General features: G+C 45.3%; 2 protein-coding genes across 3 annotated transcripts; both read left to right on the top strand.

Moving 5' to 3' along the window:
* Positions 1–3: 3 nt before the first annotated feature.
* COPS3 (COP9 signalosome subunit 3) lies at positions 4–10,860 on the top strand. Its single transcript, XM_040078903.2, has 12 exons — positions 4–102; positions 2,860–2,989; positions 3,860–3,972; positions 4,076–4,125; positions 4,973–5,065; positions 5,804–5,983; positions 6,918–7,058; positions 8,110–8,283; positions 9,130–9,216; positions 9,487–9,600; positions 10,136–10,216; positions 10,522–10,860. Exons 1-12 carry the CDS (start codon positions 48–50, stop codon positions 10,573–10,575), a joined length of 1,272 nt encoding a protein of 423 aa, XP_039934837.1. The 5' UTR covers positions 4–47; the 3' UTR covers positions 10,576–10,860.
* Positions 10,861–15,130: 4,270 nt separating this feature from the next.
* On the top strand, positions 15,131–26,513 carry FLCN (folliculin). Of its 2 annotated transcripts, none has more exons than XM_040079021.2 (12): positions 15,131–15,174; positions 16,421–16,699; positions 17,898–18,044; positions 18,691–18,912; positions 19,439–19,599; positions 20,437–20,528; positions 21,215–21,405; positions 21,971–22,084; positions 22,456–22,579; positions 22,853–22,984; positions 24,244–24,349; positions 25,100–26,513. In XM_040079021.2, exons 2-12 carry the CDS (start codon positions 16,451–16,453, stop codon positions 25,299–25,301), a joined length of 1,740 nt encoding a protein of 579 aa, XP_039934955.1. In that variant the 5' UTR covers positions 15,131–15,174; positions 16,421–16,450; the 3' UTR covers positions 25,302–26,513. The 2 variants fall into 2 exon arrangements, with proteins under 2 accessions (XP_039934955.1, XP_039934954.1); XM_040079020.1 differs by lacking the exon at positions 15,131–15,174 and adding an exon at positions 15,261–15,367.
* The last annotated feature ends 1,190 nt before the right edge of the window (positions 26,514–27,703 follow it).

The raw sequence follows: 27,703 nt of genomic DNA, 5'->3' as shown, positions 1-27,703 counted from the left end.
CCCCGCCCCGCCCCTCAGCGCGCGCGGCCGCGGCGCGAGCCGCCAAGATGGCGTCGGCCCTGGAGCAGTTCGTCAACAGCGTCCGGCAGCTCTCGGCCCAGGGTGAGGGGGACGGGACCGGCCGGGGAGACCGGGAGGACGGGGCGGGCCCGCGGGGCCGAGGGAGGACGGCGAAGACCGATGGAGCTCGTCAAACCGCGCGGGTGACGGGGCGGCGGGCCGGGGCCTGCCCTCTCGCACGGCGCTCCCTCAGGCGCGGGTCCGGGGTGCTGCAGCCCCGGAGCTGCGGGGCCCGTGCCGGGGTTAATTCGGGGCAGCCCCGAAGGGATCCCGGCGGTGTGACATGGCACGAGGGACCGGCGGTGCTCTCACGGAGCTCCGTGGTTCTCCCAGGGGGTGGTTTCGGTAGCGGAGCCCGCGCCGGTGATGCTGCCAAAATCTGAGCCTTTAAAATAGGGGGAGGAGCGAGCATCGCTCGGGCTTTAATTGGGATTGTGTGGCCCAGCCTGTCGCCTCCCTAATGAACAGGCAGGTTGTGATAAGTTTGGTTTAAAATATATTTCTGAATTGTCCAAGTGTCCGTGTTCTACATTTCCAAGCAGAGCGTGGACAGAGTCCCGCCCCACCACGGAACTGTGTGACAGATCTGAGACTGTAACCACGTGTCCACAAGGGGTTTTAATAATCGCAGTTGGAATTCCTTAGTTTCGCTGCCAAACTCCTAATTTTACTGTGTGTGGGCGCAGCGTTTCCTGGTTCTTGAACTTTCCCTATGTGTTGATGCTCTGTGAAATGTGTTCTGACTGGTCTCCGCCTGAGATGTTTCCTCTGATGAAAGCTGATGAAAAATTGATGTTTCCCACCATGGCCCCAGGTTTTCTCTCTGGCAGTTCTTGGGTTGAGCTCCAGCTTTCTCTTACTCTGGTTTCACTTAATAAATACAAAGTATTTCTAATTTAGAAACGATTTATATCTGTAAGGAGTGTGTACAAAGCAGATGGAAGATGGATCTTTGTTCTCCTGTCATTGAGCGGGAGAGCTTTCTATCACAGAGTTTTGGGGATGCAGAAGGCTCAAGGAGAGACTTGTTTTCTTTCTGTAAGTTCTCCCATTAGGGATGAGCCAGGGAGATGTTCTCTGTGAGAAAGTCCCCAGCACAGCAAGGACATGGACCTGGTGGAGCAAGTCCAGATGAGGCCACCGAGATCATTGGAGGGATGAGGAAAGGCTGAGAAAATCTGGATTGTTCAGCCTGGAAAAGAGCAGGCTCTGGGGTGGCCTGATTGTGCCCTTCCAGTATCTGGAGGGAGCTACAGGAAAGAGAAGGAGGAGAGACTATTTATAAGGGCCTGGAGGGACAGGAAAGGGGGGATGGCTTCATAATAACAAAAGAGTAAGGTTAATTTGGATATTAGGAAAGAATTCTTCCCCTGTGAGGGCATGGAGGCCCTGGCACGGGGTGCCCAGAGAAGCTGTGGCTGCCCCTGGATCCCTGGAAGTGTCCAAGGACAGGCTGGACAGGGCTTGGAGCAACCTGGGGATAGCAGAAAGTGTCCATGGCTGAGGTTTGGGATGAGATGATCTTTGAAGTCCCAACCCAAATCATTCTGGGATTCTGTGAAAGTAAATCCAGAGCCGGACAGGCAGTTGGATGTGAGAGCACCGAGGATCAGTGTGTGTACTTGTGGTGATTTCTGACTGTCATTTCTGACTGTCACCTGGGTGGTGACAGAAAGGGACATTTAGTTGGACCTGGTACTGGAATTTCTGCTTGGACTGTAAGTTGTTTGGTGTTTGGGTAGAGGGATAGATCACAGAATCCCAGAATGGTTGGGGTTGGAAGAAACCTTGAAGGCCATCTCATTCCAACCCTTGCCATGGACAGGGGCACCCTCCACCAGACCAGTTTGCTCAGAGTCTGTTTGGGGGTTTGTTTTGTTTTTAGGTGACTGCTAAGTGATAGAACTGTAAAAGGGGTGGATTTCTGGAATAGGGAGGATACCAGAACTAGGAGTTTGCAGTGCCTGAACACCTTTATCAAAGTACATAGAGTTTTACAAGCCCCATCCCTTCCCATGCTTATGCCTTTTTTTAATTCCATATGGAGAACAGTTTTGGAAGCAAGTTTGTGGGCTGTAGTCCCCCATTTGGAATCTTTGATCCCTCTGTCACTTCAAAACTAACATTTCATTGTTAGAACTTCCCTGCTTTTCCTTTCTCAAAGGAAAAGGCCAGAGACCTGAGGGTAGTGTAAATCTCTCTGAATGGAGGCACTATACCTCATTTTATGGAGACTTTTGTTAAGGATGAGAGAACCTCTGTTTTTTTCTCTCTAATCTGCTGGGATTGAACATTGAAACAATACTCTGCTTCAGAAGGACGTAGTTTTAATTCATTCAGTTAATTGTGGGGGAGGAAGAGTTTGAAAGCAGTTCATGGGAATGGATCTGCTTTCTTTCTAAGGGTTTTGGTGCTTACCATACCTTCCTCATTCAAAGCAGTCACTTTTCATGCTGTGTTCATAGCTCACAGCATATAGAATAACACTGTAGTTTTAATTATACAAAGTAAATGTAAGGATGGGTTTTTAAATATTTTGTTGTCGGTATTACTTGTAACTTTAATGTCTACTTCAAAAAAATGCTTATGAGCACATCTGAAAGTTGGGTAGCACTTGAGGACCAGCAAGGAACAAGCTCTGGTATTTGTTTTATAAAAAAATGGGGTGGGTAGAAAATTAAAACTTGGGGTGATACTATTATTTCCTGAGGTTACATGGGGGAGCAGGTTATAATGAGATGTGGGAATGGGTGAATGTTCTCTAATTAGGCTTTGACAACAATGCTTTTTATTTTTCAGGGCAAATGACCCAGCTTTGTGAACTGATCAATAAAAGTGGAGAGCTGCTAGCAAAAAATCTTTCTCATCTGGATACAGTGCTCGGTGCCCTGGATGTACAGGAACACTCGCTAGGTGTTCTTGCTGTCTTGTAAGTGCTGCTTGCTTTTAATTAAATATTAAAACGTCAGGCAATTAGCTGAACTGTCAACCAAGCAAAATGTTTTGTTCTGGCACTGGCAGAGGTTGTCCAGAGAAGCTGGGGCTGCCCCTGGGTCCCTGGACGTGTCCAAGGCCGGGCTGGACAGGGCTTGGAACAACCTGGGTTAGTGGAAGGTGTCCCTGCCCATGGCAGGGATTGGAACTGGATGGGCTTTAAGGTCCCTCCCAACACGAGCCTGGGATTCCATAAGTGTTTTTCCATATGTGTTCAGCAAAAGGGTATAGAATGAGCTTTAAAATCTTTATTTTCAGGGCATTAATACACTGAACTGTAAGCATGGAGCAAGACATTTTATTCCAGTAAAAAACAGGCTTTTATCATGGGTCTGGGGTGTTTGTCTTCAGACAACACTGAGGCTCTTGCTGCTGTCTGGAGTTTAAGATAAAACTTGAGTTCCCTTGGGGATGCTGAACTAAGGTATTTAGTCTTGAATTTCAAACTGGCTATATCTGACTTCAAGTGAACTATCTGCAGGTTCCACTGCTATTTTACATTTCTCTTTCAAGGGAAAGATCAAAATCCTATTACTTGTACTACTACTCTTTTGAAACAAAATACTGGTAATACTGAAAATTATCTTTGCCATTGTAGTTTGCACTAAATTGAGAATTATGTTGTGCATAGAAAGGTGTTTCAGATGTTGTTGTGCAGCTACTGGGGAAATCCTATGCCATGTATCATAAGCACTTTGGATTTGTGTTTGCAAGCACCTACATGCAGAGACTTAGCAATGAAAATGATTTGTTTTAATGAATCTCCAAGCAATAGGTGCTAAACCTTTTGTTTCTTTTATTTCAGGTTTGTGAAGTTTTCTATGCCCAGCATCCCTGATTTCGAAACGTTATTCTCACAGGTGCAGCTTTTTATCAGCACTTGCAATGGAGAACACATTAGATATGCAACAGACACTTGTAAGTTCAGCCTAATTTCAGACTTGATAGATTTTTGGATAGTTTGGTAATACTGTTTTTTCACTGAGGTGTTTTTTGTTTGTTTGTTTTTTACTGTGTTTAGTTGCTGGCCTGTGCCACCAGTTAACAAATGCCCTTGTGGAGAGAAAACAGGTGAGCAAGTATCATCTAGTACAAATAAGCTACTCCATGCCCAAGGCTTAAAGGGGGTGTCACCAGCCTCTTACTCCATAAAGATTTACCACTAACTTCACATCAAGTGTTTCTGTACAGCTCTTTAGTTGTTAAATTTACTGAAAGGTAATGAACCAAACGCAAAATTCTAAGATTTCTCTAAGGAAAACCTAAGGAAGATAATTTTTGGGGGAGAAAGCCTTCAAACACATTCTCTCACATTAAATAGGAGATCTGTAGTGCCAGGAGTGTTCTTGAGACAATGTGTGCATGAGTAGAGGAGAGAGCTGCAAGGGTGAGTCAGTGATTTTAGCTTCACTGTTATTCTCACTGGTGTTATATAATGTCCTTAATGAAACACCTTAAAATGTGCAGGAAGCTTGATTAAGAAATACGTGACCAGTGGTTTTGTTGCTACAATCCTGACTTTTTCAGGCTACTTTGGTGAAGTCTAGCCCGAGACAGACGAGATTTGATCTCTGCTTCTAAGTGGAGTGAAGTGAGAACCTTGTCTTTAGTCTTTGTTGGGAGTTTAGATGGAGTCAGGGAATCGAGGAAGGTTTTCTTATTGATACAGATTACTGCATTCCTGGTGAGATTGGCTTTGTGGAGCAGAATTGATCACTTTATCAGGAGAAGTTGTGTAGGGCAGGGTTAATTTTATTTTCCAAGAGGCTGCGATGTCCTAAAAAAAGGGAACCTCAAGTTAACTATTATTTAATGGAACCTGTCAATTAGTGTTATTTTTCATTTGTAAGTGTCAACATAAGATCCAATGTGCTGCCATCTATGAGAAATTATCTGAAAGAGATGTAATTTCTGACAGCCCCTGCGAGGAATTAGCATTCTCAGACAAGCCATAGACAAGATGCAGATGAACACAAACCAGCTGACCTCAATACACGCAGATCTCTGCCAGGTAAGGGGATCAGAAGGGCCTTTTGTGAGAATAAAAGCTTATAAAATACCTATAAACCTTCAAGGAAATGCATGTTCACATATTGCAGCGTAAGAATGGATTTTCAACTGGATTTTTGTTTGTTTGTTGTTTTTTTTTCCAGTAGTAAATAATATGATATACTGAAATAAAATCTGAGTCTGATGTGCAGATTAATTACTAATTTTAAATGTTCGGTGCATGTCCTCAGATCTTTAATTTTGTTGGTGACTTCAGAAAGTCCTTTGACATCTGTTCTCTGTGGGCTGAAAGTCACACTGAACTTACCTTGGGTGGTATCAGTGTAATATCCAGCTGCTGTCTGCTCAAGTCTGACGAAAGACATGTTTGTCTTGGTGTCTTTGGCCTGCATTTGTACTTCTGTCTCATTCTTGGCTCCTGGGATTCAGGGTTGGACAGGAATGTTCACAGCAATATTTAGTGCTGCCAGCACAGTAGTCTGGCAGCCCTGGAGTTTCAAACAGATCTGTCAGAGTTTAATTTTTTTAGGGGTCAGATAATTTTATAACAGTTCATAATCTGTGTTAAAGATTTTCAACCTGTTTTATTCCACTACTGACATGCTCTGTTTTTCTGTTTTTTAACTCATGGAAGAGTGGTATTTATGCAGTACTACTAATTAATTTAATTTCAGCTCCTTCTCATGGAAACTTGAATGGAAATGGCTAATATATGAAAACTTGATTTATTTTCTTGTAGCTCTGTTTGTTAGCAAAATGCTTTAAACCTGCCCTCCCGTATCTAGATGTGGACATGATGGATATTTGTAAAGAGAATGGGGCATATGATGCGAAGCACTTTTTATGTTACTACTACTATGGTGGGATGATATACACTGGGCTAAAGAACTTTGAAAGAGCACTCTACTTTTATGAACAGGTAACTTGAAATGGAATTATGAGTCTGAAGTGTGATGTCTGGAAAGGCAGAAGTAGATGCGTAACAATGCTGAGAAAACACAGCAGCTTTGAACTGGCACACGCAAAACTGTCTTTGGAGATGTTTTCTTTGGAGATGTTTTCCTTTAAGTGTCTCACAGCCTCATTGCATAAAGCTGTGCAGCTCAAAGGGTGATGTTAAATTTATCTCACTATAAATATTTTTCAGCTGCCTGCTTAAAACTGCAGCACAGAAACAGGTCGCAGGCTGACACACGGTTGTGTGTCCTTAAAAAACAGTCCAGTGGTTTTGCTAAGACCTTTGCTACTTTAATGAGGGGAGTTTTGCTTATTCATGGCTGTTATAATATTTGCTGGTTTTGCTTTATCTGGGAAGGAAATACAAGTAATAAAATTGGGAAAATGTTGTATGTGAGGGAAATGCTGTGAAATGCGCAAAACAAATTGATGCCACATTTTTCTTTTTTGTAAATGAGGGTCAGCTCTTGAGTAGTTCCAGTATCATAGTGAACTAAAATCCCTTTTTCATATTCTGCAGACCTCTGATAATGCAATAGCTTTATAAAATTTGAGGGTCTGTGTAAATGCAGGTTCACAAGTAGCTACAGGTGATTTCTGGTACAGCTTTAGATATATTCCAAGGAAGGAAGTTTTGATTCTATCTGAGCAGGTCTATTTTAAGACAGGCACCACTGTAATGTGATATGTTTTGAGTAGCTCGTATAAAATTTCCCTTTTTTTGCGTATGTCTGGATAATTAATTTTGACAGAAGTTAGTTAAGCTTCACTGCTCAAAGGAGCATTTCATATGTCTGCATGCAGCTTGAAATTGATTTTTTTGCTCATGCAGTAGCTACCAGGATCTTCCAGTAAGCAGACTAAATTTCTGTTCCATTTCTTTCTCTCTTGCTTAGGCAATAACTACTCCAGCCATGGCAGTCAGTCACATTATGTTGGAATCATATAAAAAGTATATCCTAGTTTCTTTGATACTACTTGGTAAAGTTCAGCAGCTACCAAAATACACTTCACAGATAGTTGGTAGATTCATTAAGGTAAGTATTGCAAATGCATTTAAATAATAGATCAACAAATCTGAATTTGTAAATGTGTAACAGTGGAAGGTGTCCCTGTCCCGGGCAGGGGTTTGGAGTGAGATGAACTTGAAGGTCCCTTCCAGCCCAAACCATTATGATTGTATGATGTCAGTGATACATGTTTTTAAAATTTAGGAAAACTTCAGTGTTGAATAGTACTAATCAATATTCCTTTTGCTGATACTGCACATTCCTTTATAGCTTTTTATGTCAGAATTTAAAAAATACTCAGATTTCAATTGGCTTTCAAGCTGCAGTGTCATTATGAAAAGATTTGACCTGTAACTTCATCTGATTGAAGCACAAAGTGCTAAACAGTTTATTCCCAAACCCCAGCTTTTAAAGAATAAAAGCTTCTGAAAAAAAATGAGAGTTAGGAGTCCCTAAACATTCAGATTAGGAGGTGTAGAGTGGGACACAAAACTGCTACTGAGAGGATTCTGATCCTAAGTAATACAATTCTAAAAGTTAGTTCTTATTTAACACTGAGTTTGTTGATTTGTGACCAAAATTTTAGAGAGTTCCAAAATTCTTCTAATTTCAGAGACTAATAAACAAGCTCAAAGCATTTTAGGGTCGTTTGGGTGAACTGGTTTCACCCTCTGAGTCTCTGCAGTCGATGCTGTCACCCACTGTGGTCAAGGATGGATGTCTTAGAGGGCAGAACAAATACAATGGACAGGCAGTTACTGGCAATATTTACCTCAAACTCAGCTGATCAGTTGAGAGAGTTTTTTTTTTCACACTGCTGTAAGTAAAACTGTCACACAGAGGTCCTGGAATGATGTTTATTAAATGTTACACTGCAGTATACAGATTTAGTGTGTGAGGGTCTGTCATTGCCATAAAGCCACGTATGGGCACCCTGTCTTTTTTATGAGAAATGCCCAAGCTACTTAAATTTATTTCAATGCCTGCATGGCTTCTCATGTTGGAGCACTGAATAAGTTTTGTGAGGCTGGATGAACACTGTGTTCTTTAAGAAGGGTTCTCATTTTTCTAATTGCAGCCTCTTAGCAATGCTTACCATGAATTAGCACAAGTTTATTCAACAAATAAACCCTCGGAGCTTCGAAATCTGGTGAACAAACACAGTGAAACTTTCACGAGAGATAACAATATGGGGCTGGTCAAGCAATGCTTGTCATCTCTCTACAAAAAGAATATTCAGAGGCTAACCAAGGTAAGAGAAGCTGTGAGCGGTTTTCCTCTAAGAGTGAATTTCTGAAATATATCCCATTTAGAGCTAAGTGATAACAGAGTAATGTGGCAGAGAAATTATTAAAACTGAGATTTGTGTCTGAAACAAAGGAGACTAGAATGTCCTGTAAAGGAAAACAAATCAGTTGGGTGCTTATGCATTATTTAAAAGGTGACTCAATCTGTCTGTCAGGGGGGTTTGCCCATGAGGTTTTTGTAGGTAATCAAAAAAGTGAGTGCTGCAACCCAGTGACCTTCATCCCTATTCAAAAAGTAGGAAAACTGAACTTTACAGGCCACTTTATTAAAAAAGAGTGAGGGAATGGGACAGATTTTGGAAATGTCTGAAATGAAAGGAAAAACAGAAGCACTGAAGTGATTTGCTCCTTCAGCTGAGAGATCAGATTATTCCTGAAAGGTGATTGGGGAAAGCGCTTTGTTTTGGGTTTTTTTTTTTGGCAAGCTCAAATTATATTTGTTGCAGTAGGAAACAAATCTCATAAGGAGCTTTATATATGCATCTCTTAAAGGAAATTCAAGGGGTGGACACTTGTGTTTGTAAAAAGTTGAGAGAATGAGGTTGGACATGGTCAGGGCTGTCTGGTGTAAAATGCAGTTGCTGGAATGAGTAATGACTCCATACGTGCTCAGTGTAACAAATTAATATCTGGAGGAAGAACTGACTCACTCTCATGAGCCCTCTAATAATTGTGTGCTGCACTTGTTCCTTCCCATCAAACTTTCATAGTCAGGTTACACAGACCATGAAGCATCAACAGGAACATCCTAAACACGCAGTTTTAACACTTTCAAACTTTGTAAATTTCAGACGTTTTTAACATTGTCATTACAAGACATGGCAAGTCGAGTGCAGCTGTCGGGGCCCCAAGAAGCAGAAAAATACGTCCTCCACATGGTAAGACCTCTGACTTGGTTAAACTGTCCCAAAAGTAGTGTTTGGGTTGGCAGTACACATCCTGAGCAGTTCTTTTTCAGGGAAATGTTGGCAGTCTGCTGTGCTGTTGAGACAGTTCTCAAAAAATTAAAAAGCTGTTGTCCATGTAAGATAAGGCATGGGGAACCTGTGGGAAATAACAGCAACCAAGTTAAAGGCAATTCCACAGAGTCTGTGTGTTGGAAATTCTGTTCTTGGTGATAACTTCTATTAAACCCTCTGTCATTTCAGATAGAAGATGGTGAAATCTTTGCAAGTATTAATCAGAAAGATGGTATGGTCTGTTTCCATGATAATCCTGAAAAATATAACAATCCAGCTATGCTTCATAACATTGATCAGGAGGTAAATCTTTTACTGATTTTGGAATTCTTACCAAAGAACCGTAGTCTGTAATCAGAGAGTTATTGGCAGAAGCCAGTGTAGTAACTTAGATATAGAGGACTGTAAATCATTATTTGACTATTTCACAGTATTTTTATGGGTTTTAGATGTTCCCTGTTGTGTCCTGCATAGCTTGAGCTGTTTTAGGAGACTGACTGCTTGCTGTTGGTGATGGGAAGATCCTTGAATGGATTAGAAAGATTGTTTTTAGGGTTTTAAACTTGGATCAGTTCCACTGGCTCTCAATAACCTGCCTGTAGGTTAAGGTGGTTGAGCCTCATGGGACTGTCTATCAATGGCCTTAAAAAGGGCTGTTCAAATGAAGGGAATAAAATACGGTCTGACACTTTTGTTTGGGATGTCAGGGATGAGAACATTTTGATGTGGAACTTTAGTTATTTGCAAAAGTTATTTGTTCTACATGGCACAGCCATGAAATGTCTTGAAGATCAGGTACAAGCTGGATGATGTAATCCATTTCATACATATTTTTAAGATGCTGAAATGTATAGAGCTTGATGAACGACTGAAAGCCATGGATCAAGAGATCACTGTGAACCCTCAGTTTGTGCAGAAGGTAATGGATTTAATGTCATGTAAGAGATTCATTCAGTGCAGTGAGTATGTTGTACTGAATGCCAGTATTTACAGTGTTGTTATTACACATTATTAATATGTGCATAAACATCATGAGACATCGTAAAGATAATTTATTATTTTTGAAGGTGCTTTTTCCTAATTAATCCTGCAGTGATTTCAACCAGAAAATTCAGTGCATGTTATTTCATAGGCACTTTATTTTCTTACCTGTTCACTTCAAAGAGCTGTCTTTCTCAAGCCTGCAGACCTGTTTCTGAACAGAAGTAACTCTTTTCCTTTTAGAGTATGGGCTCTCAAGAAGATGACTCAGGGACCAAACCATCCAGTTATTCTTGAAATTAATGTTGCTCACCACTCCGCTTTCAAGTAAAAGCTTATGAAAGAATCACGCCTGGAACGGGGCATTGAGGAGTTCCACGAAGAGGGCAGAGAGAACTGAGCTTTGCTTTTCACCTGGACATTAAGAAAATAAAAGAACACCCTCTCAGTACTGTATAATATCAGAAATATTCTCTGCAAAGAAAAAGGAAATCTCAAAAGAAACTTGAAAGTCTGTTGTGGATTTATTTATCTTCAGATTAACATTGTTAATGCATTAAATAATCTACCTTTTGTTTTAAAGGGTTTGAATGTTGCCGTGTTTCTGTAGCAGTCCTTCTCTTCTGCAAAAAAAAAAGTGTTATTCAGGGAAGAATACAAACTAGTGTTGGTTCACTTGCAAGATAATTATTGGTTCATTACTCTGTATTTAAAGTTGGCTCAAAGTGCAGATTTCTCGTATGTGTGGTGGGGGCAGAGGGGTGGAGTTCAAGCAAATTGTAATGTGGAGAATTTGCATATGCCCAGTGTAGCTGGTCTGTGTGTTAAATGAGGAAATAAGGACTGTTCTTCCCAAAAGGATGAGGATATCAGCGTGTCCTTGTAAGGAAGTTTGCTGCAAAGTAGGAATCATATATGGAAAACATACATGACAGCTGTTTATGATTTTAAGTTTCTGGTACAAAATATCTGCTAATATTATTTGCTCTTAGATGAAACTTACTAGACCTAAACAAAAGGATATTTGGAAAACGTTGGTGTTCTGAAGGGTTCTAGATAGGAAATTGTTTACACTGAAAGAAATTTAAATGTTTGTTCCTGTGCAACTGGCATGAAGGTATTCAACAGGCTGATAGTTTCTTTGGTGGAAACCAGTGTTTCTGCATGGAACATAAACAGAATTCTATACAGCTCTCAAAATGCAAGGTTTTATTCAGATACAACATGTTGGAATGGTACCTGGTTTTTAACTTAGTATTTTAAACTTTAAAATTTTCTTATTGGATTCTTTAAAGTGCTTCACCCCTTAAATCAACAGGCTGTTTCATTTTCTGTTGTTCTTGTGTATCTGAAGATTCTCACTGTTCAAACACCTTCCTGTCAGGCAGAAATAAACCTGTCATCAAGTCAGAAAACTAGAAAGCAGCAGCCACTGCTTCCTACTGAAACACCTGAAACCAGGAGCTGCTTGCTCCTGCTATCCTGCCAGCTTGTTTCCAGGTGGGAGCTGAGCATTCCTGGCCCTTGCTGTGTGAAGTTTGTATGTATTGAGGTCACCTGTGATTGAAAATATTCCATTTGTGCTTCCAGTGCTGATACAGAAGTGTTGGGGTTTTCACTTAAAACCGGTGTCGTGACTCTAGCAGAGCCTCTGTGACAGCAGGGTGCTGCTTTCTGGTGAGGAGAGGCGTCCCAGGTTGTGGTTGGTGGTGAAGGATGTTTTTGAAGGTATAAAATAGCAGTTTAGTATTGAACACAGTGGAGGGTTTATAGTGTGAGCAGCTCATCACGTCCTGCCAGAGAGAATTTCATTGGGACAACTTTTATATCCGATCTTTAAGCAAAATCTTGGGGTTCTTCATAACTCGCCTTACGAGTCTTGTAACTAGAAAAGAATTATGATTTTGAACGTTTTTATCCTAATTAATCCTGCAGTGATTTTAATGCTGAACACACACCATTTTCCCCTCTGGTCCCGTGGAAGTGTTAAATGAGTAATTAGTGATGCTGTGGCTCGAGCCCCAAACAGGGTGTTTGTTACTACAACGTGTGGCACTCACAGAAGGGTCTGCAAACAGCTGACCCCAAACCCCACCCATCCAGAAATGTGCCTGGCTCAACTCTCCTTGCCAAGGGGCTCCTGTGCCAGGGGAGAATGTATTCAGGATGCTGTCACAGAGTTGGAAAAAGAACAGGAATGTCCATTTTTACTCTACTAGTTCCTGTTAGTGAGCATGGATTTACCTGCTGAGAGTTGAAGGATGGTTTTCCAGCTGTGGAACTAGAAGCAGAGTAATCTATGCAGCTGGCAAATAGCTCTAGATTTTTCTCTTCTTTTTTCTTGCCTAAACAGAGAAATCCATGCTCACATCAAAAGGATGGCAAAAATAGCTGTGTAATAGTTTCAAGTGATGTATTCCATTATGTATCTGATTTTTAAGAGGGCAAATGCTTTTAACGTTAGAGAACTGCTGAGGTTCCTTTTCTGGCGTGCTAGCTGTGCTGTTAATGTCTGAATTCTGTTAGAAATTCAAAGTCAGGTCCCACCTGTAGAATCAGTAGATAAAGCATTCACCAAAAGTGCTCCAGGGAAGGGCTTTTAAGTCCTAGTTTGATAAACACACATGGTCTGGCATCTGCACGTCTTGAGATAGCACTGAAATTAAGTCAGATTTTTAATGAAGCAGCTCCTTCCAAGTCTTGGAACTAATTGCCTGTGCTGTGGTCAGCTGAGAGGCCTCGAGAACACTTGGGCTTTCTGGTTTTAATTTGTGTTTACTGCAGAAGGACTTTTGCTCAAATCCAGGAACACTGTGTGCTGTGCTCCTCCCAGCTTGGACTCTCAGGGGTCCCGTGGCTGTTTCTTCTCATCCTACACAAGATGCGTCCAGGGAATACTTGAGTGCATGCTTTGATATCTGACTCCGATTTTGATGCATGTTAATTAGCAAAGACACAAAATGCACTTCTGAAAGCAGCTTCAGATGTGCAGCTGCAGTTCATAGCCACAGGAGGGGTCTCTAGGCCAGTCACTGTGAGATTTTGAAACGTTTCTGAGAAGGAATGGTTTGAAGCTGTTTGTGTGCAAGCCCCCGCTCCTGTTTTTGTGCCACTGAGGAGCCCCAGTGCGTGACCTCTGCTGAGCCATCGCTCCATGGCGTAACTCCAGCTGCCTCCTTCTCCACAACTTCCCTGTGTGTCCCACAGCACAGCCACAGCCCCGTGTTTGTGTTGTCATAGGCGATCTGTATAACCTAGGAAATGTTCTCCACGTGGCCACGCTGGCCTGGGAGGTTAGTCCTGAGAAGCTGTTTAAATGTACTATCGGAAAATAAAGATAACAAATGAGTCGTTCTTAGTTTGTCTTAAATGAGGTTGCAGGTCTTTTGTATTTGGGGTTTCCTTGATTTTTTTTTTGGGGGGGGGGAATCTCTTCTAGCTGCTTTTTCAGGTGATTTTGGCTGACTGGGGCGGCTGCTGGTTGCCTGCTGTGTGTGGCAGTGCCCTCTGCTCCAGAGTTGTTCCAGCCCTGCTGGTGGCTTCTCAGACCTCTCCTGAGCAATTCCACATAGAAATATTTCTTTAGTGTCTTTCTTGAGAAGTGCTGCTGCAGGTCCTTGTCTGAGATGGGCTTTGGGATTTTGGATGGAATGCTTTTATTCTGAGCAACCTGGTCTAGTGTAGACATCCCTGCCCGTGGCAGGGAGTTGGAATGCAAAGGTCCATAAGGTCCTTCCAACCCAAACCATTCTGGGATTTGTGTCTGAGCTCTGTGTTTCTGTCATAATCAATCTTGCTGACCATCTGGCTATTGTTTTAATCAGAGACATAATTATTAGTCCACGTGTGGCTGCTTGGATCCAGAGGTCTTGTAGTGGCATCAGCAATAGTTGCTCTTTCTTGGGATTAAAGTACAAGTTTTACCCAGTTGAATAATCTATGCTGTTATCTTCTTGAAAATTTACTACTTTTGTTCAGATTCAGGTATTCAAAACTCAGTAAAGGGCAATTCCAAAGGGCAGGGAGGAATCTGGTACTTTATTATTTTGAAGCCTAGTAGCTCACATGGAATTTGGTTTAACCTTCCGTCATAGATTCCTAGAGTTAAACAATCCTTTAATACTTAAACTTGATACCCTGGAAAAAAGCAGGAGTAGTTTAATGGAAATGAACAGGCTGAAGAGGTTTAATTTGGTTGTTTGCTCCCCTGCCCTTCCCGGGCTGTACCTGTGTAAATACCTCCCTAGAGCTGCTTTATAAATCGGGAAACGACAATACTTCGAAACCTTCATCTGCCATAATCTTACATTCTAAGCACTTTAAGGAATCAAGACAGACGGTAGGTGCTGAGTCTCCCTCCAACGGAGAAGTCGCGCCGAGCCTGCGGAGAACACGGCACCGCCCTGAGGCGAGGGGAAGCACCGGGAAGGGGCTGTGCGGCAGCCGATGCCGAAGCTCGTTATCGCGGCACGCTCCAGCCCAAGCTCCGGTCCCGATTCCGGTCCCGGTCCCGGCTCCGTCGGGGGCTCCGCCCGGGGCCGCCCCGGCGCCCCTCCCAGAGCCCGCGGGTCACGTGACCCATGCGCGGCCCGTACCACCCCGCGGGGGGAGCGCGGCCCGCTCCCGGTGTGGCACCCACGAGTCGCTGGCTGCCGCTGGTTTCTTCTCGTGTTCCAGGTGATCGGACACCGCTGTTCCCCCTCTACGCCGTGACAGAGGGGCAGGTGTAGCGCGGAAGGGGAGGAGGCGCCTTCCACAGCTCCTCATGTTCCCCTCCCTTGAGGTAATGGCTCCGCCCGGCCCCTGTGGACAGGGCGGCCTTGGGCCGAGCCACTGCGGCAGCCGGGGGGTGGCTGCTCCCCGGGAGAGCGGCGGGACGGCCAGCTCAGTCCCGCGGTACGAACGGGCTTCTCATCTCTCTCTTCCCTACCTTGTTCTCCATCTTCTCTCTTCTCCGCGGCGGCGGCAGGAGCGCGGGTGGGGAGCTGTCTGCCCCTGTCTCCCCCCCAGCTGGCAGTCAGGGTGGTACGGGCCGTGGGTCAGTCGGTGTCAGGTGCCCGCGGACACGGGACGGGCCGGGGCAGCCGCGGTGAGCGGGGGCTCCGGGCACGGGGAACGGGGGCTGGGCGGGGGTGACCGGGCACGGGAAATCGGACACTGGGCCCGGCGGGACGGGTCGGCCCGTTTCTGGTAAGGCCTGAGGCGTTCGGGTCCGTGGGCGTTCGGTAGGGCCGGCCCGTTCCGGCCTGAGGCTCTGAGCGCTGGGGTATGGTCTGCGCGACCTCAGCCTTGATCCAGAGGAGGCCACCAAGTTGATCAGAGGGATGAGCCGCTGTCCTTTGAGGAACGGCTGGAAGAACTGTTGTTGTTCAACCTAGAAACGAGGAGGCTTTGGTGTGACCTAATTGTGGCCTTCCAGTACCTAAATGGAACTTACAGGGAAGATGGAACAAGACAGGGGTCTGGAGTGACAGGAGAAGGGGGAAGGGCTTCACACTGACAGCAGGGTTAGATGGGGTATTGGGAAGAAATTTACCTGTGAGGGTGGTGAGACCCTGGCACAGGTTGTGTCCAGAGAAGCTCTGGCTGCCCCATCCCTGGAAGTGACCAGCCCCAGGCTGGATGGGGCTTGGAGCAACCTGGTCTGGTGGAATTGGTCTCTGCCCATGGCAGGGGGTTGTGCTGGATGATTTCCAAGGTTCCCTCAACCCAAACCATTCTGGGATTTCCTGAACCTGCCCCTGTAAGACTGGAGGTATCTGGGCATGAGGGATTGCTCCAGCCCCATTCACCCCCATGGGGCCTGAGGTGTCCTGGCTTAGCGTTGGGGATCTGGGCATGGCAGGTTGGGTTGGTCGAGGCCATCCCACCAGCAAACAGAAGGTTGGTCCTGGATCAGTGGAATGCCCAGGGCGGTGCTGGAGTCACCATCCCTGGAGGCGTTTAAGGAGAGGCTGGACATGGCACTCAGTGCTCCGCTCTGGGTGACAAGGTGGGGATCGCTCACAGGTTGGACTCAGGCTCAGGCTGAGCTTACGGCCAGCTGCTCCCGGTGGGATGCAGAGCAGAGCTGGCACCAGGGAGGGCTGGGAGATGCCGTGACATCCCGTGTGCTGACCGTGCGCTCTGTCCCTGGCTGCAGGAGGCCTGGCGGGTGTGCTGAGCCCTCACTATGAACGCTATCGTTGCCCTGTGCCATTTCTGTGAGCTCCACGGCCCTCGCACCCTGTTCTGCACCGAGGTCCTGCACTCGCCGCTCCCGCAGGGCGCCGGCAGCGGGGACATCTCCGGGCAGAATGAGCAGGCGGAGGAGGAGGAAGGTGGGATTCAGATGAGCAGCCGCATCCGCTCGCACAGCCCGGCTGAAGGGGCCAGCGCCGACTCCAGCAGCCCAGGGCCAAAGAAATCAGACATGTGTGAGGCAAGTGTGGAAATCTGTGCGTGGGCATCGGTGTCCTTGGCTTGGGCTAAAGGGCTCTGGGATTCTCTGATGCAAATTGAATTGTTTAGAGGCAAATAAAAACGTGAACAGCACTTGTTTTGGATGTGTTGGTGCCAGGAGATCTCAAAGTCCTCATAAACTGCAAGCTAGCCCTCACTCTAATCCTGATGATCCATGACAAGATGATGAAGGAGCTGTTGTTGACTTGACTGGACCTTGAGGACTCTTTAGCTCTGTGATCTATGATTCTCTTGTGGCTGAGAAACGCTTTCCTCATCCTCAAAGAGCTTTTACTTCATTAGGTTAGGTCAGATCATTTGTTAATAGTAATTTTAAGAGCAGTATTGGTCAGGAAACAAAAAAAAATGCAAAAACAATTAAAACAATAGGAAAAATATGTATTCTCAGTCGTTCAGGGCTGGAGAACAGAAGTTTGAGTGGAGGCCTCTCAGCAACCTTCCAGTGTCTGAAGGGGCCTGCAGGGAATCCAGAGAGGGACTCTCCATCAAGAGCTGCAGTGTTAGGATAAGGAGTATTGTGTTGAAACTGAAAGAGGGGAAATTTAGGTTAGATATTCTAAAGAAATGCTTCTCTGTCAGGGTGGTGAGGCCCTTCCACAGGGTGCCCAGAGAAGCTGTGGCTGCCCCTGGATCCCTGGAAGTGTCCAAGGCCAGACTGGACAGGGCTTGGAGCAACCTGGGATAGTGGAAAGTGTCCCTGCCCATGGCAGGGGGTGGAATGAGGTGATCTTTAAGGTCCCATTCCAACCCAAACCATTCCATGATTCTGTGATTCTCATACTTGTCTTCTACCAGTACTTCTTCTGACATATTTATTATTTACTTTCCCTTCAGTTGTGGCCAGTTTTGTTTGGCCAGTTGGTTTCACAGCTGCTGTAACTGAACTTTACCAGCTGTAGAGCCAGCACCAAGTTCACAGTTCAGTTAAAATAGTGGAAAATGAGCACAAGAGCAGAGGAAGTATGTCAGAATTTTGTGTGAGGAGCTGGGTTCAAATCCTGACCCTGACTCACCTTCCTTGCCCTCGGAGTTTTGTGTTCCTGTCTCCGTGTGTAAATAACATTTTATGGTGCTTTGGAGTGAACAGTCAGAGCTCTTTGGAAACCTGAGATAACTGCATGCTCATTTATGGCTGGATTTGCTTTTTCTGCCTTCAGGGCTGCCGCTCTCTTGCAGGAGGACACCCGGGGTACGTCAGCCACGACAAAGAAACCTCCATCAAGTACGTCAGCCACCAGCACCCAAACCACCCCCAGCTGTTCAGCATCGTGCGCCAGGCCTGCGTCCGCAGCCTCAGCTGTGAGGTACCTGCCTTGGAGGACAGGGAAACGCTGTTTATGGCTCCTGCACCACTTCAAATCCAAGATATTCCGTTGCTGATCCTGGCTGCTCTGTGCAGACTGAAACATGGAGGGGACCAGGTGGAAAGACAGGCACAGAAGTCTGTTTATTCCAGGAGTGGGGCTATTTTTTAAGCTTGATCTTTGGTGACGTCAAGGGTTCCTTCCTCTCACCTTGTGAGGCCAAAAATATCCCCTTCTTGGTTTTGTTCCTTGTGCTTATTATTTTTCATGGTAAGATAACCTGGTTTTTGTAAAAAACTCTGAATGTGGCATTGAGTGCCCTTTGTAGACCATTAATACTCATCCTCTAACAGACATGAAGGAAAAACCTTACAGATTAATGAGAATTTGTGTGTCAGGATCAGCAAAATTCCTTCTGGATTCTCAGTATTGTAGCTGAATGGAGCTGAATTCTTAAAATACAGTTAAATTGAAGGATTTGGAGTGTTTGTAGGATACCTCTGGAAGGCTGTTGGACCACACTTTTGGGACAGTAGCGTAAAAAGGCTTCATTTATTCACCAAGTGGATGTTAAAGTGCAGGAAACTGTTCAGTTGGTTACTCTGTGATGTGTTTAATGACTCTGGTGTGTGTCCCTTCCCTTCAGGTCTGCCCAGGACGTGAAGGCCCTATTTTTTTCGGAGATGAACAGCATGGTTTTGTGTTCAGCCACACCTTCTTTATCAAAGACAGCCTGGCACGAGGTTTCCAGCGCTGGTACAGCATCATCACCATCATGATGGACCGGATTTACCTCATCAACTCCTGGCCTTTCTTGTTGGGAAAAATCAGAGGCATCATTGATGAGCTCCAGGGCAAAGCGCTGAAGGTGGGTCTGAGTCAGAAAGCTGATCCAGCTCATGCCAGGGTGGTCATTAAGACTGACACAAGGCCCAGGAGGATGCTGTGTATCCCCATCCCTGCAAGTGTTCCCAGCCAGGTTGGACAGGGCTTGGAGCATCCTGGTCTCATGGAAGGTGGCAGGGGAGTTGGAACAAGTCGATCTTTCCAGCCCAGACCATTCCAGGATTCTGTGTCTGGGGATGTGGGAGGGAAGGAACAGGGTGTTTATGTCATTTGAAACACTCCGTGCTTTTCACGGGCCTCGTAGAGAACAGCTTTGTTACAAATGTAAGCAAGTAAATCTGAGAAGGACAGTGATTTTGGGACACAAGTGATAGCTTTAGTCCACCTGAGAATAAAATGTCCCTTCTCTCTGTTTTCCCACGATTGGATGAGCGTGTGTGACACACCCTTTTCACTTGGTATTTTTGCTGTGGTGTTTTGTTTTTTTTGCCTGAGCTCTGTGCAAACGCCGGATCTCCTGCAGTCTGTGACGCTGGCTGTGTGTGCAGGTGTTTGAGGCAGAGCAGTTTGGGTGCCCCCAGCGTGCGCAGCGCATGAACACGGCCTTCACCCCCTTCCTGCACCAGCGCAACGGGAACGCCGCGCGCTCCCTGACGTCCCTGACCAACGACGAGAACCTCTGGGCCTGCCTGCACACCTCCTTTGCTTGGTAACGCCACTGCGCTTCTCAGCTCGTGCAGCTCCTTCCTCAGGAGGATGCTGCCATATCCTGAAAGAGCGGGAATGTCATTTGAGTGTTTGGTTTTTTTTTTTTTTTTTTTTTTTTTTGTTGTTTTTTTTTTTTTTTTTTTTTTTTTTTGTTTGTTTTTTTTTTTTTTTTTTTTTGTTTTTTTTTTTTTTGTTTTTTTTTGTTTTTTTTTGAGTCTTTGCTAAGTAGCATCTGAATTAGAAGGAGCGAACACTGATGTCTTTGGGACAAAAAAAAAAAAAAAAAGTCATTTTGCTGTGAAGTAAAACTAACGTGGCAGCTAATAGAAGCCATGGCTATGCAGATGGAAAGGTTTTGCAGTGTGGAAGAAAGGAATAAAAGATGCTCCTACCCTCCGTGTGTTGCACCTCGAATTCACACGTGACAAACTGTGGTGGTTCACCTGGGAGTGCCCCTGTGCTGCGATCAGTGGCGTGGGAGGTGCAGCCATGGGGCTCTGAGAGAGTCCAGTTGCTCCAGTGCCCAGCTGGCTCGTTAAACCTCCCTGGAAAGATGCCACAGGGAGGGTTGCAACACTGGCATGTGATTTGGATGGGGGATAAGCATTCTGCACAAAGAAATTGCAGAATGCCGGGATCTGGATGGCTTTGCATGGCAGGGATTGTAAGATGGGCCGATAGTCCCACGCTGAGGAGAGCACAGGGATGTGCTGGAAGGTAGCACACAGTGGTTGGTGGTTGGATGTTTTGTTTGACATCGTGACATCAAGTTTCTTACTGGATTTCTGCACCTGGCAAGCTGCATTGACTCTGCTTCTCTTCCCTTCAATGCCTCCAGGCTTCTGAAGGCTTGTGGTAGCCGGCTTACAGAGAAGCTTCTGGAGGGAGCTCCCACAGAAGACACCCTCGTTCAGATGGAAAAACTTGCAGGTGAGACAGAGGCTTCCAGAGCTGCAAAGACCCTCTGAGGATGCTTTAGATGATGAAACACTGAGTCCTGTGATCAGCATCTCAAGCACAGCCATTGCTCATCAGCTCTACCTTCCTGGTCGTCTCTGCAGCAGCTCCAGGCACCGCAAAGGCTCTCTGCACGTGGTGTTTGTCACTTGAGTAGCAGTGTTGCATCATCAAGATTATTGTTCTTTGTGGCTGGGCTGGCTCTCTCAGAGAGTCTCCACAGTCAGAAGGATTTGCAGTCACAACATATGGATTTCTTGCTTCTTTTTCTACAAACTTTCTAAAAGTTAAAGATCAGAGTTTGGGGTTTTTTCCCTGCATTGGATTATTTCATTAACCACGTAGAGTAGAATCTACAAAGCTTTGTCCATAACTTTAAAAGAAGAATAGAGAACATAGCTGATCAAAAAAATGTGACTTTTGTTCTGAAAGATGAAAGTCCCTTCTTCACCCTTCAGTAGTTATTTTTTATCTGAATTAACACTTAGGTGTGTCTCTGCTGCTGCCAGTACTTTAAGTCTCTGTGTTCTGAGCTCTCTCTTCCCACATACACCCAAAATCACATGGCTGCAGCATGTGAGCACTTTCCAGTTTCCATTCCTAGAGAGCAGCAGTTTTTATGACCAATCTGCCTTTTTTTAAAATTTATTTTTCGCTAGATCTGAAAGAAGAGTCGGAAGGCTGGGACGGCTCTGAGGAAGAAGAGAAACCTTCTTCCCAGCCAGATGTTGTGGAAGGGCAGGAGCTGTCCAAAAGCTCCCCTGAACCATCTCTGATGCCAGATTGCAACAGCTGGAACGTAGCTCACAGGAGGTTGTCTGTCTTTCGCTCTCTCAGGCACATGAGGCAGGTGAGAAAGGCTGCAGAGTTCACGGGCTCTTTTCTCCTGATAATGTTGGGGTTTTCTTTTTAAAGATACATTTATTTCCTGCAGTCTGCACATTGCCTGGTGCTGTGTTCAGCACAGTGCCTGCCCAGCCAGGAACACGATGTGAACTGCAGCTCTGGGCACACTCCCCTCCTCACGTGGGCCTCTGGTGATCATCAGTCATGTGGGGTGGGATCAGATGATTTCTCTCAAATCCTGCACTTCTCTTCTTCCCAAGAACAGTGACAGTAATTTAATACAGAGATTGTGCAGCATCTTCAAAGCCAAGTAGTATTTGCTTTAAAAAAAAAAAAAAATTCAGAGGGAAAAATAATTTACAAATAGAAAAAATTATTCTATATGGATCTTGTTTTTCTCCTGTGCTCCCAGTGACCTGGCTGAGGGAGAACGTTCATGTGCCCAAGGTTCACGTGTTAAATTTCCACATCCATGTCTAGCCATTTTCCTCATGTTTTTAACAGGACAAACTAGACATTTCACTCATTATTGCAAGCAATGCAGAATGTTTGGGGTTTTTTTCTTCCAGGTTCTTGGGGCATCAGCATTCCGAATGCTGGCTTGGCATGTTCTGATGGGGAACCAGGTCATCTGGAAAGCTCGGGATATGGATCTTGTCCAGTCTGCCTTTGATGTCCTACGGGTAAAACGCTTTCCTTTATTCCTTGGCTGCATATTTTTACATCTCTACTACTCCAGCCCTTATAATGATCTGCCCCTGACACGTAGTCTTGTGAAGAGTATGTTCTAAATTATGTGATTTTGAAAAAAAACAGCAACCAAAAATAAACCCCAAAAACGTGCACAAAACAAAATCCCCTCAACCTTTGGACATCTTGCTTGTCCTCAGCAGGACTGCAGGGGCTCTCAAGCTGAGTAGGTTCCTTTGATCCCCCAAATCAGGAGCATCTGCCTAAGCAGCGCTCCAGGTCTTGGTTAGCCCTGGAAGTTAGGGAGAGAGTGGTACTCACCTGTTTGATTCCAGAGTTCCTCTTGGCTGGTTTCCCCCTGCAGACGATGCTGCCCGTCGGGTGTGTGCGGATCATCCCCTACAGTGACCAGTACGAGGAAGCCTATCGCTGCAACTTCCTGGGCCTGAGCCCGCACGTCCTCATCCCGCCCCACATCCTCTCATCTGGTAAGAACCTGGTGCAGAACCCCCTCCCCTCCCTGTCATGTCGTGTTCAAAGAACGCTAGATATTTATTTGCTTTTTAAATTTTGTTTAAATAACTATTGGCTGCATGAAACAAAGCCCAAACCACTTCATTTCGTTTTCCCCGTGTCTTTGCCTGGTCGGTGGCTGTAGGATGTGACGCCTTCTCTAGGCACTGACCATAGGTGGGTCTGTAGCTGTGTTTTGGAACCTGGGCTGGCACAGCTCACGCTCTTTTGGGCTCTTGTTGCTCCAGAGTTTGCAGTCCTGGTGGAAGTCCGTGCTGCCACCCGCTCCAGCCTCTACCCAACCCTGTTTGATGATGAGCAGTCCCTCAACAAGTACGAGTTCGTTGTCACCAGTGGGAGCCCCGTTGCAGCAGATCGAGGTGGGTGATTTGGAAGCAGAAAGAACCTCTGTCCCCGAGATTAAAAGAGCGTCTTGATCTTTAACTGGTTTTCATGTACTGGCCCTTAAGGAGGTTTGGGTAGAAGCCAGGTCAGTATTCAGCAGGGGCTTGGCTGTTTGAGGTGAGGTTCACCACAGATTGTTCAATTGTAAAAGATTTGCTCTACCAGATCAGCATTTTGCTTATTCATTTTCATAAACGAGAAATGGATTCTGTAACATAGGTATGAGAAAAATTGTAGGGAAATTCTGTAACCCACAGTGAACGCTTTCAATCCTGAAATACTTGTGTGTTTATTTTGAGTAAGACTGACTTGTAAGGTCCGTGACATCACTAATTTTCCATGTTCCACTTGGTAGTCAGATATGACTGATAGAGAAATACCCAAACTTTTTTACTGAATTTTACCTACTTCCTTCCAGCAGCTGAACACTTGCACCTAGAGGTGATTTGAGTCAGGTCCATCAGTCTTGTCTTTTCTGGGAAGTCTTAATTTAGATGAATTGGCCTCACTGAGTGTCTCAAAAGACACAGCACGTGGCTTATCCTTGCTCTCTGTCCCTGAAGGCAGAGATGCAAAGCAGAGACTTGCTCTCTCCATAGTGCTCTTCCTGTTGTTGATCCCAAATGTATAAATACACCAGTTTATTTTCCATCCAGTCAGATGCATGTCTGGACAAAAATAGTCACTGGAAGGTCTCTTCTCCACCACATCATCAAACTTTCTAGGCCATGGACTGCTGGGAAAAAAGTCTCCTAGGGACTTCCAAAAAGTGGTCCTTGAGCTGGTTGCTAGTTTATTTTTTCATTAAGTATCCTTGAACTGCCCTTAACAAGAGGAACATTAAATCAAATATAAGTTGAGGGTTTATATTTTTATATGTATGTTTGTATATCATACAAAGAAACGTGAAGGTTTTTTCATAACCTTGTGTTTTTAGTGATCTTGGTGAGGGCACAACAAAAGCTAATCAGGAGTTTAAAAGTGGGTCTGAATTAAAAACAAAGGCCCCTGAACCTGTTTGGGTGTCCCAGGGTCCTTCACTAAATTCCATGTTGCTTCCTGGGTCAGATGTTTTTCTAATGGGATGATCTTTAGCTCCTCTCCCATGGAAGTGAAATCCCAGCAGGCCACTGGGGGATATATTTAACAATTAGCAGTAGTAAAGGTGTAAGCAGTAACCTTTAGCTCGTGTGTCCTCTTTCTCACCCTTTCCCCCTTTTTTCTGCTCCTGCAGTTGGCCCAACAATCTTGAACAAGATCGAAGCTGCCCTGACCAACCAGAACCTCTCCGTGGATGTTGTGGATCAGTGCCTTGTTTGCCTGAAGGAGGAGTGGATGAAGTAAGTACAGCTACCTTGCTTTCAGCAGCTTTGCTGCTGCCCCTGGAGCAGTAACAGCAGAGTGCAGGACACACTTCAGTCAGGTGATTTCTGCTGAAGTTCAGCAGGAGTTGGATTTACAGGAACAAATTAAGTCAGGAGTTAAGAATTTTCTACTCTAGTCCTAACTCTCTTTTTGGCTTTCAGCAGTTCTTAACCTTTATGCTTCGGTTCACACATCTGTAGGTTACCTGCATGACAACACCTGTCTGCCTCACCTTGGGTAGGAGGATTAAATATGCAAATCCCTCTCTGCCTGTCAGTGTGGCCATGCCCCAGCACAGGTAACACCCAAACACATGCCCGGGTCCTGCCTTCAGGCACTGCATTTCAGAGGTGCAGGTAGCTGTAAAGGGAGAGCAGTCAGTCATGTGAAATAATTCATGGAACATCACGACTTGGTGAATTTACCTGAAGGCACATGGGCACTGGATGTGTCTTCCAAGTTGTCACAATTAATTGTTCTACTTTCCGCTAGAATGAAAAAAAACAAACTAGAGATATGCCCATTATTGCTGAAAATGAGTTATCTCCCTAACTAATCACCCTCCTTCATCAAAGCATGAGAATCCTTTCAATAAAACACTGGTTGAAGCTTTTATTGAGATTTAGTTGCAGTAGGTGCCAAGAGAAGCTCCAGCTCCTCCTTGTTCCCTGTTTGATGGCATGTTGAGTCCATCTGATAATGACAGGAATCTCTTCTTCCTGCAGTAAAGTGAAAGTCCTCTTTAAATTCACTAAAGTGGACAGCAGACCCAAGGAGGATACCCAAAAACTGCTGAGCATTCTGGGAGCTGCAGAGGAGGACAATGTCAAACTCCTCAAGTTCTGGATGACCGGCCTGAGCAAGACGTACAAATCCCACCTGATGTCGACCGTTCGCAGCCCGACGTCCTCGGAGTCCCGGAATTAAAGGGTGCCCGACCTCCCCTGCTGCCTTCAGGGAAGGGCAGGGATCCCAGGTTACCTCTGCTGAGCCCGCAGCGTGTGCTTTAGGTGGATAGTGAGGCTTCATCACTATTCCCCTGGTCCTCAAACCAACTTGAAGAGTGACTTGAGTCTTTTCTACTTGCTGTGAGACTGGACTAATAAGTGCTAATCCACAGTGCTGCTGTCTCTCCTGGAACTCTGCTCTCAGTCTAGACGTGCACACTCAAGACTAAAACAGCAACGCTCAAAGAATCAGCTAAATTAATTAAAATCCCATCCTGTCCTCATTAAGCGTCGTGGTGAGGCAGCAGGCCTCACCTTTAGATTCCTTGGCAGGTGTGACAACATCCAGAACTCCTGGGAGTGCATATGGTTAATCTCACTGAAATCCCACATAAATCTCCTAAATGCCTGAGAGAACAAGAACCAAAAATAAGAGGCACGTCACAGGGTATGGATCACGTGTAAATTATTTCAAACCACTCCGTGCTCAGATTTAAGAGACTATTTTCTGCTGTAGCATAAGTCAGGATATCCCATGGGAGTCCTGTCACTCCTCTTTATTTATTTATATCTTAACTTGAGACGGTTTTAGCAATTGCTTTGGAAATCTTGTCTGGGAGGCCAAATTGTAAAATAGGAAATCTCAAAACGCAGCCTCCTTGCCTCTCAAGAGGGGAAAATACTCGCCTTGTTTTGCCTGTGGTTGCAGAACTTCCAGGTAATGAAGATAACCTCGCCAGGGTAAGGTTCTCTTCTGTCTTTTTTAGCTTCCTAATTAAGTTAAGCAGAAGAGATTCAACCTGTAGGTGCTCCCTTATATAACTCTATAGTAGCCATTTTTGCTTAATAGTTCATGAAAACATTGGTGCATTTTTTAATTACCTAACCAGATATTCCTTATCTGTACTGTAAGGAATCACTGTTTCTCTTGTGAAGTCTGGGGTTTATGTCTATTTTTGTTGTTTTTCTGGATCATTATTGGGAACACTTGACGTTACCACAGATATTTTGAACAAGCTAAAGGCAGGTTTTACCCAGGTGACCTTCTACACTCACTCAAGCTCAGAGAGGATGTTCCAGCTTGTCACAAGTTCTGTTCTTATATATAAAATATGGAGGTTGATTTTTGTCTGGAACATCTGTAAAATGGAGACAGGCATTAAATCTCATAAGAGCTATTTTTGTAAAATGAGCAAAGCCTGGTTTTGTGTTTATTTTCAGTGTGTGTGTGTTGTGGTGGGGGAAAGTAGCAACCGGTCCACAAAATTCCTGCATCCTTAGCCTACATCTAATGTAGAGAATTTAATACAGGTCTTTTCCTCCTATCTTTGTATTAATTTCTTGTTGACTGACCTGGTAATCTTTATTTTAAAACTCTTCTGATCCAGTCCAGAGCTGCGTAACAGAGCGGGCGAGATGTCGTTTGGCATGGAGACCTTCTTGATTACTGAACTGGTTTTGTCTTTAAACAAACAGCTCTCCCAGGCAATCCAACATCAAAACCTAACCCAGTGCTTCCTTCCAGAACAGCAGAGGGTTGGTCACAAGTTGAGCCTGGCTGTTGCTCGGTGAGTCGTGCACGTTGTTGATCCCTCTCCATCCTGTCCTGAAACGAGGCTGTCAGGGACAAGCAGACTCAGTTTTGAGCCAGGGCAAGGAAACCACTAACTTAACACTTATAAAATGCTCACAGGAAAGAAGGGAAAGAGCTGCCAAGCCAGTGAACCTACACCGCAGCTGTGCTTGCCTGCCAGAACACATCCAGACGTGGGATTTGCCAAATGATTGCCTGGGCAGGTTCCTGCAGCTCGTAGGTGAGGCCGCGGGTGCTCCCTTTGCCGTCAGCGAGAGCTGGAATGTGCACAGCTTAATTAACAAAAAAATCATGTCTGCAGACATCTTTCACCACCCTCCTTCCCTCCAAACGATACGCCTTAGAGACAAACTGATTGAGGCAGGATAATTCTGTATTCCAGTGTGATTCCTGCCTGGCTGAGCAGCGTGTGCCTGGGAGCGAGGTGGGAGCGGTGCGTGCTGCAGCTGCCGTGTGATGGACGCAGTGCTGGGTCACTGCTGCCTGCACTTCCAGACAAACCCTTCTGGTACCAGTTCTGTCACCCCTGTCCCCTCAGGTGATTGTCCCCCTCCATTCTGCCCTCATGAGACTCCACCTGCAGAGCTGCCTCCAGCTCTGGGGCTCACATCACGAGGACGTGGAGCTGCTGGTGCGAGTGCGGAGGAGGCCACAAAGCTTCTCCAAGGGTTGAAGCCCCTCTGCTCTGGATCCTGGGAGAGCTGGGGGTGTTCACCTGGAGAAGAGAAGGTGACAGGGAGACCTTAGAGCCCCTTCCAGAGCCTGAAGGAGCTCCAGGAGAGCTGGCG

Source organism: Hirundo rustica, chromosome 15, assembly GCF_015227805.2.
Source record: "Hirundo rustica isolate bHirRus1 chromosome 15, bHirRus1.pri.v3, whole genome shotgun sequence".
Classification (NCBI taxonomy): domain Eukaryota; kingdom Metazoa; phylum Chordata; class Aves; order Passeriformes; family Hirundinidae; genus Hirundo; species Hirundo rustica.
Note: the sequence above shows the minus strand (reverse complement) of the source record. Positions and strands in the feature narration are given on the sequence as shown.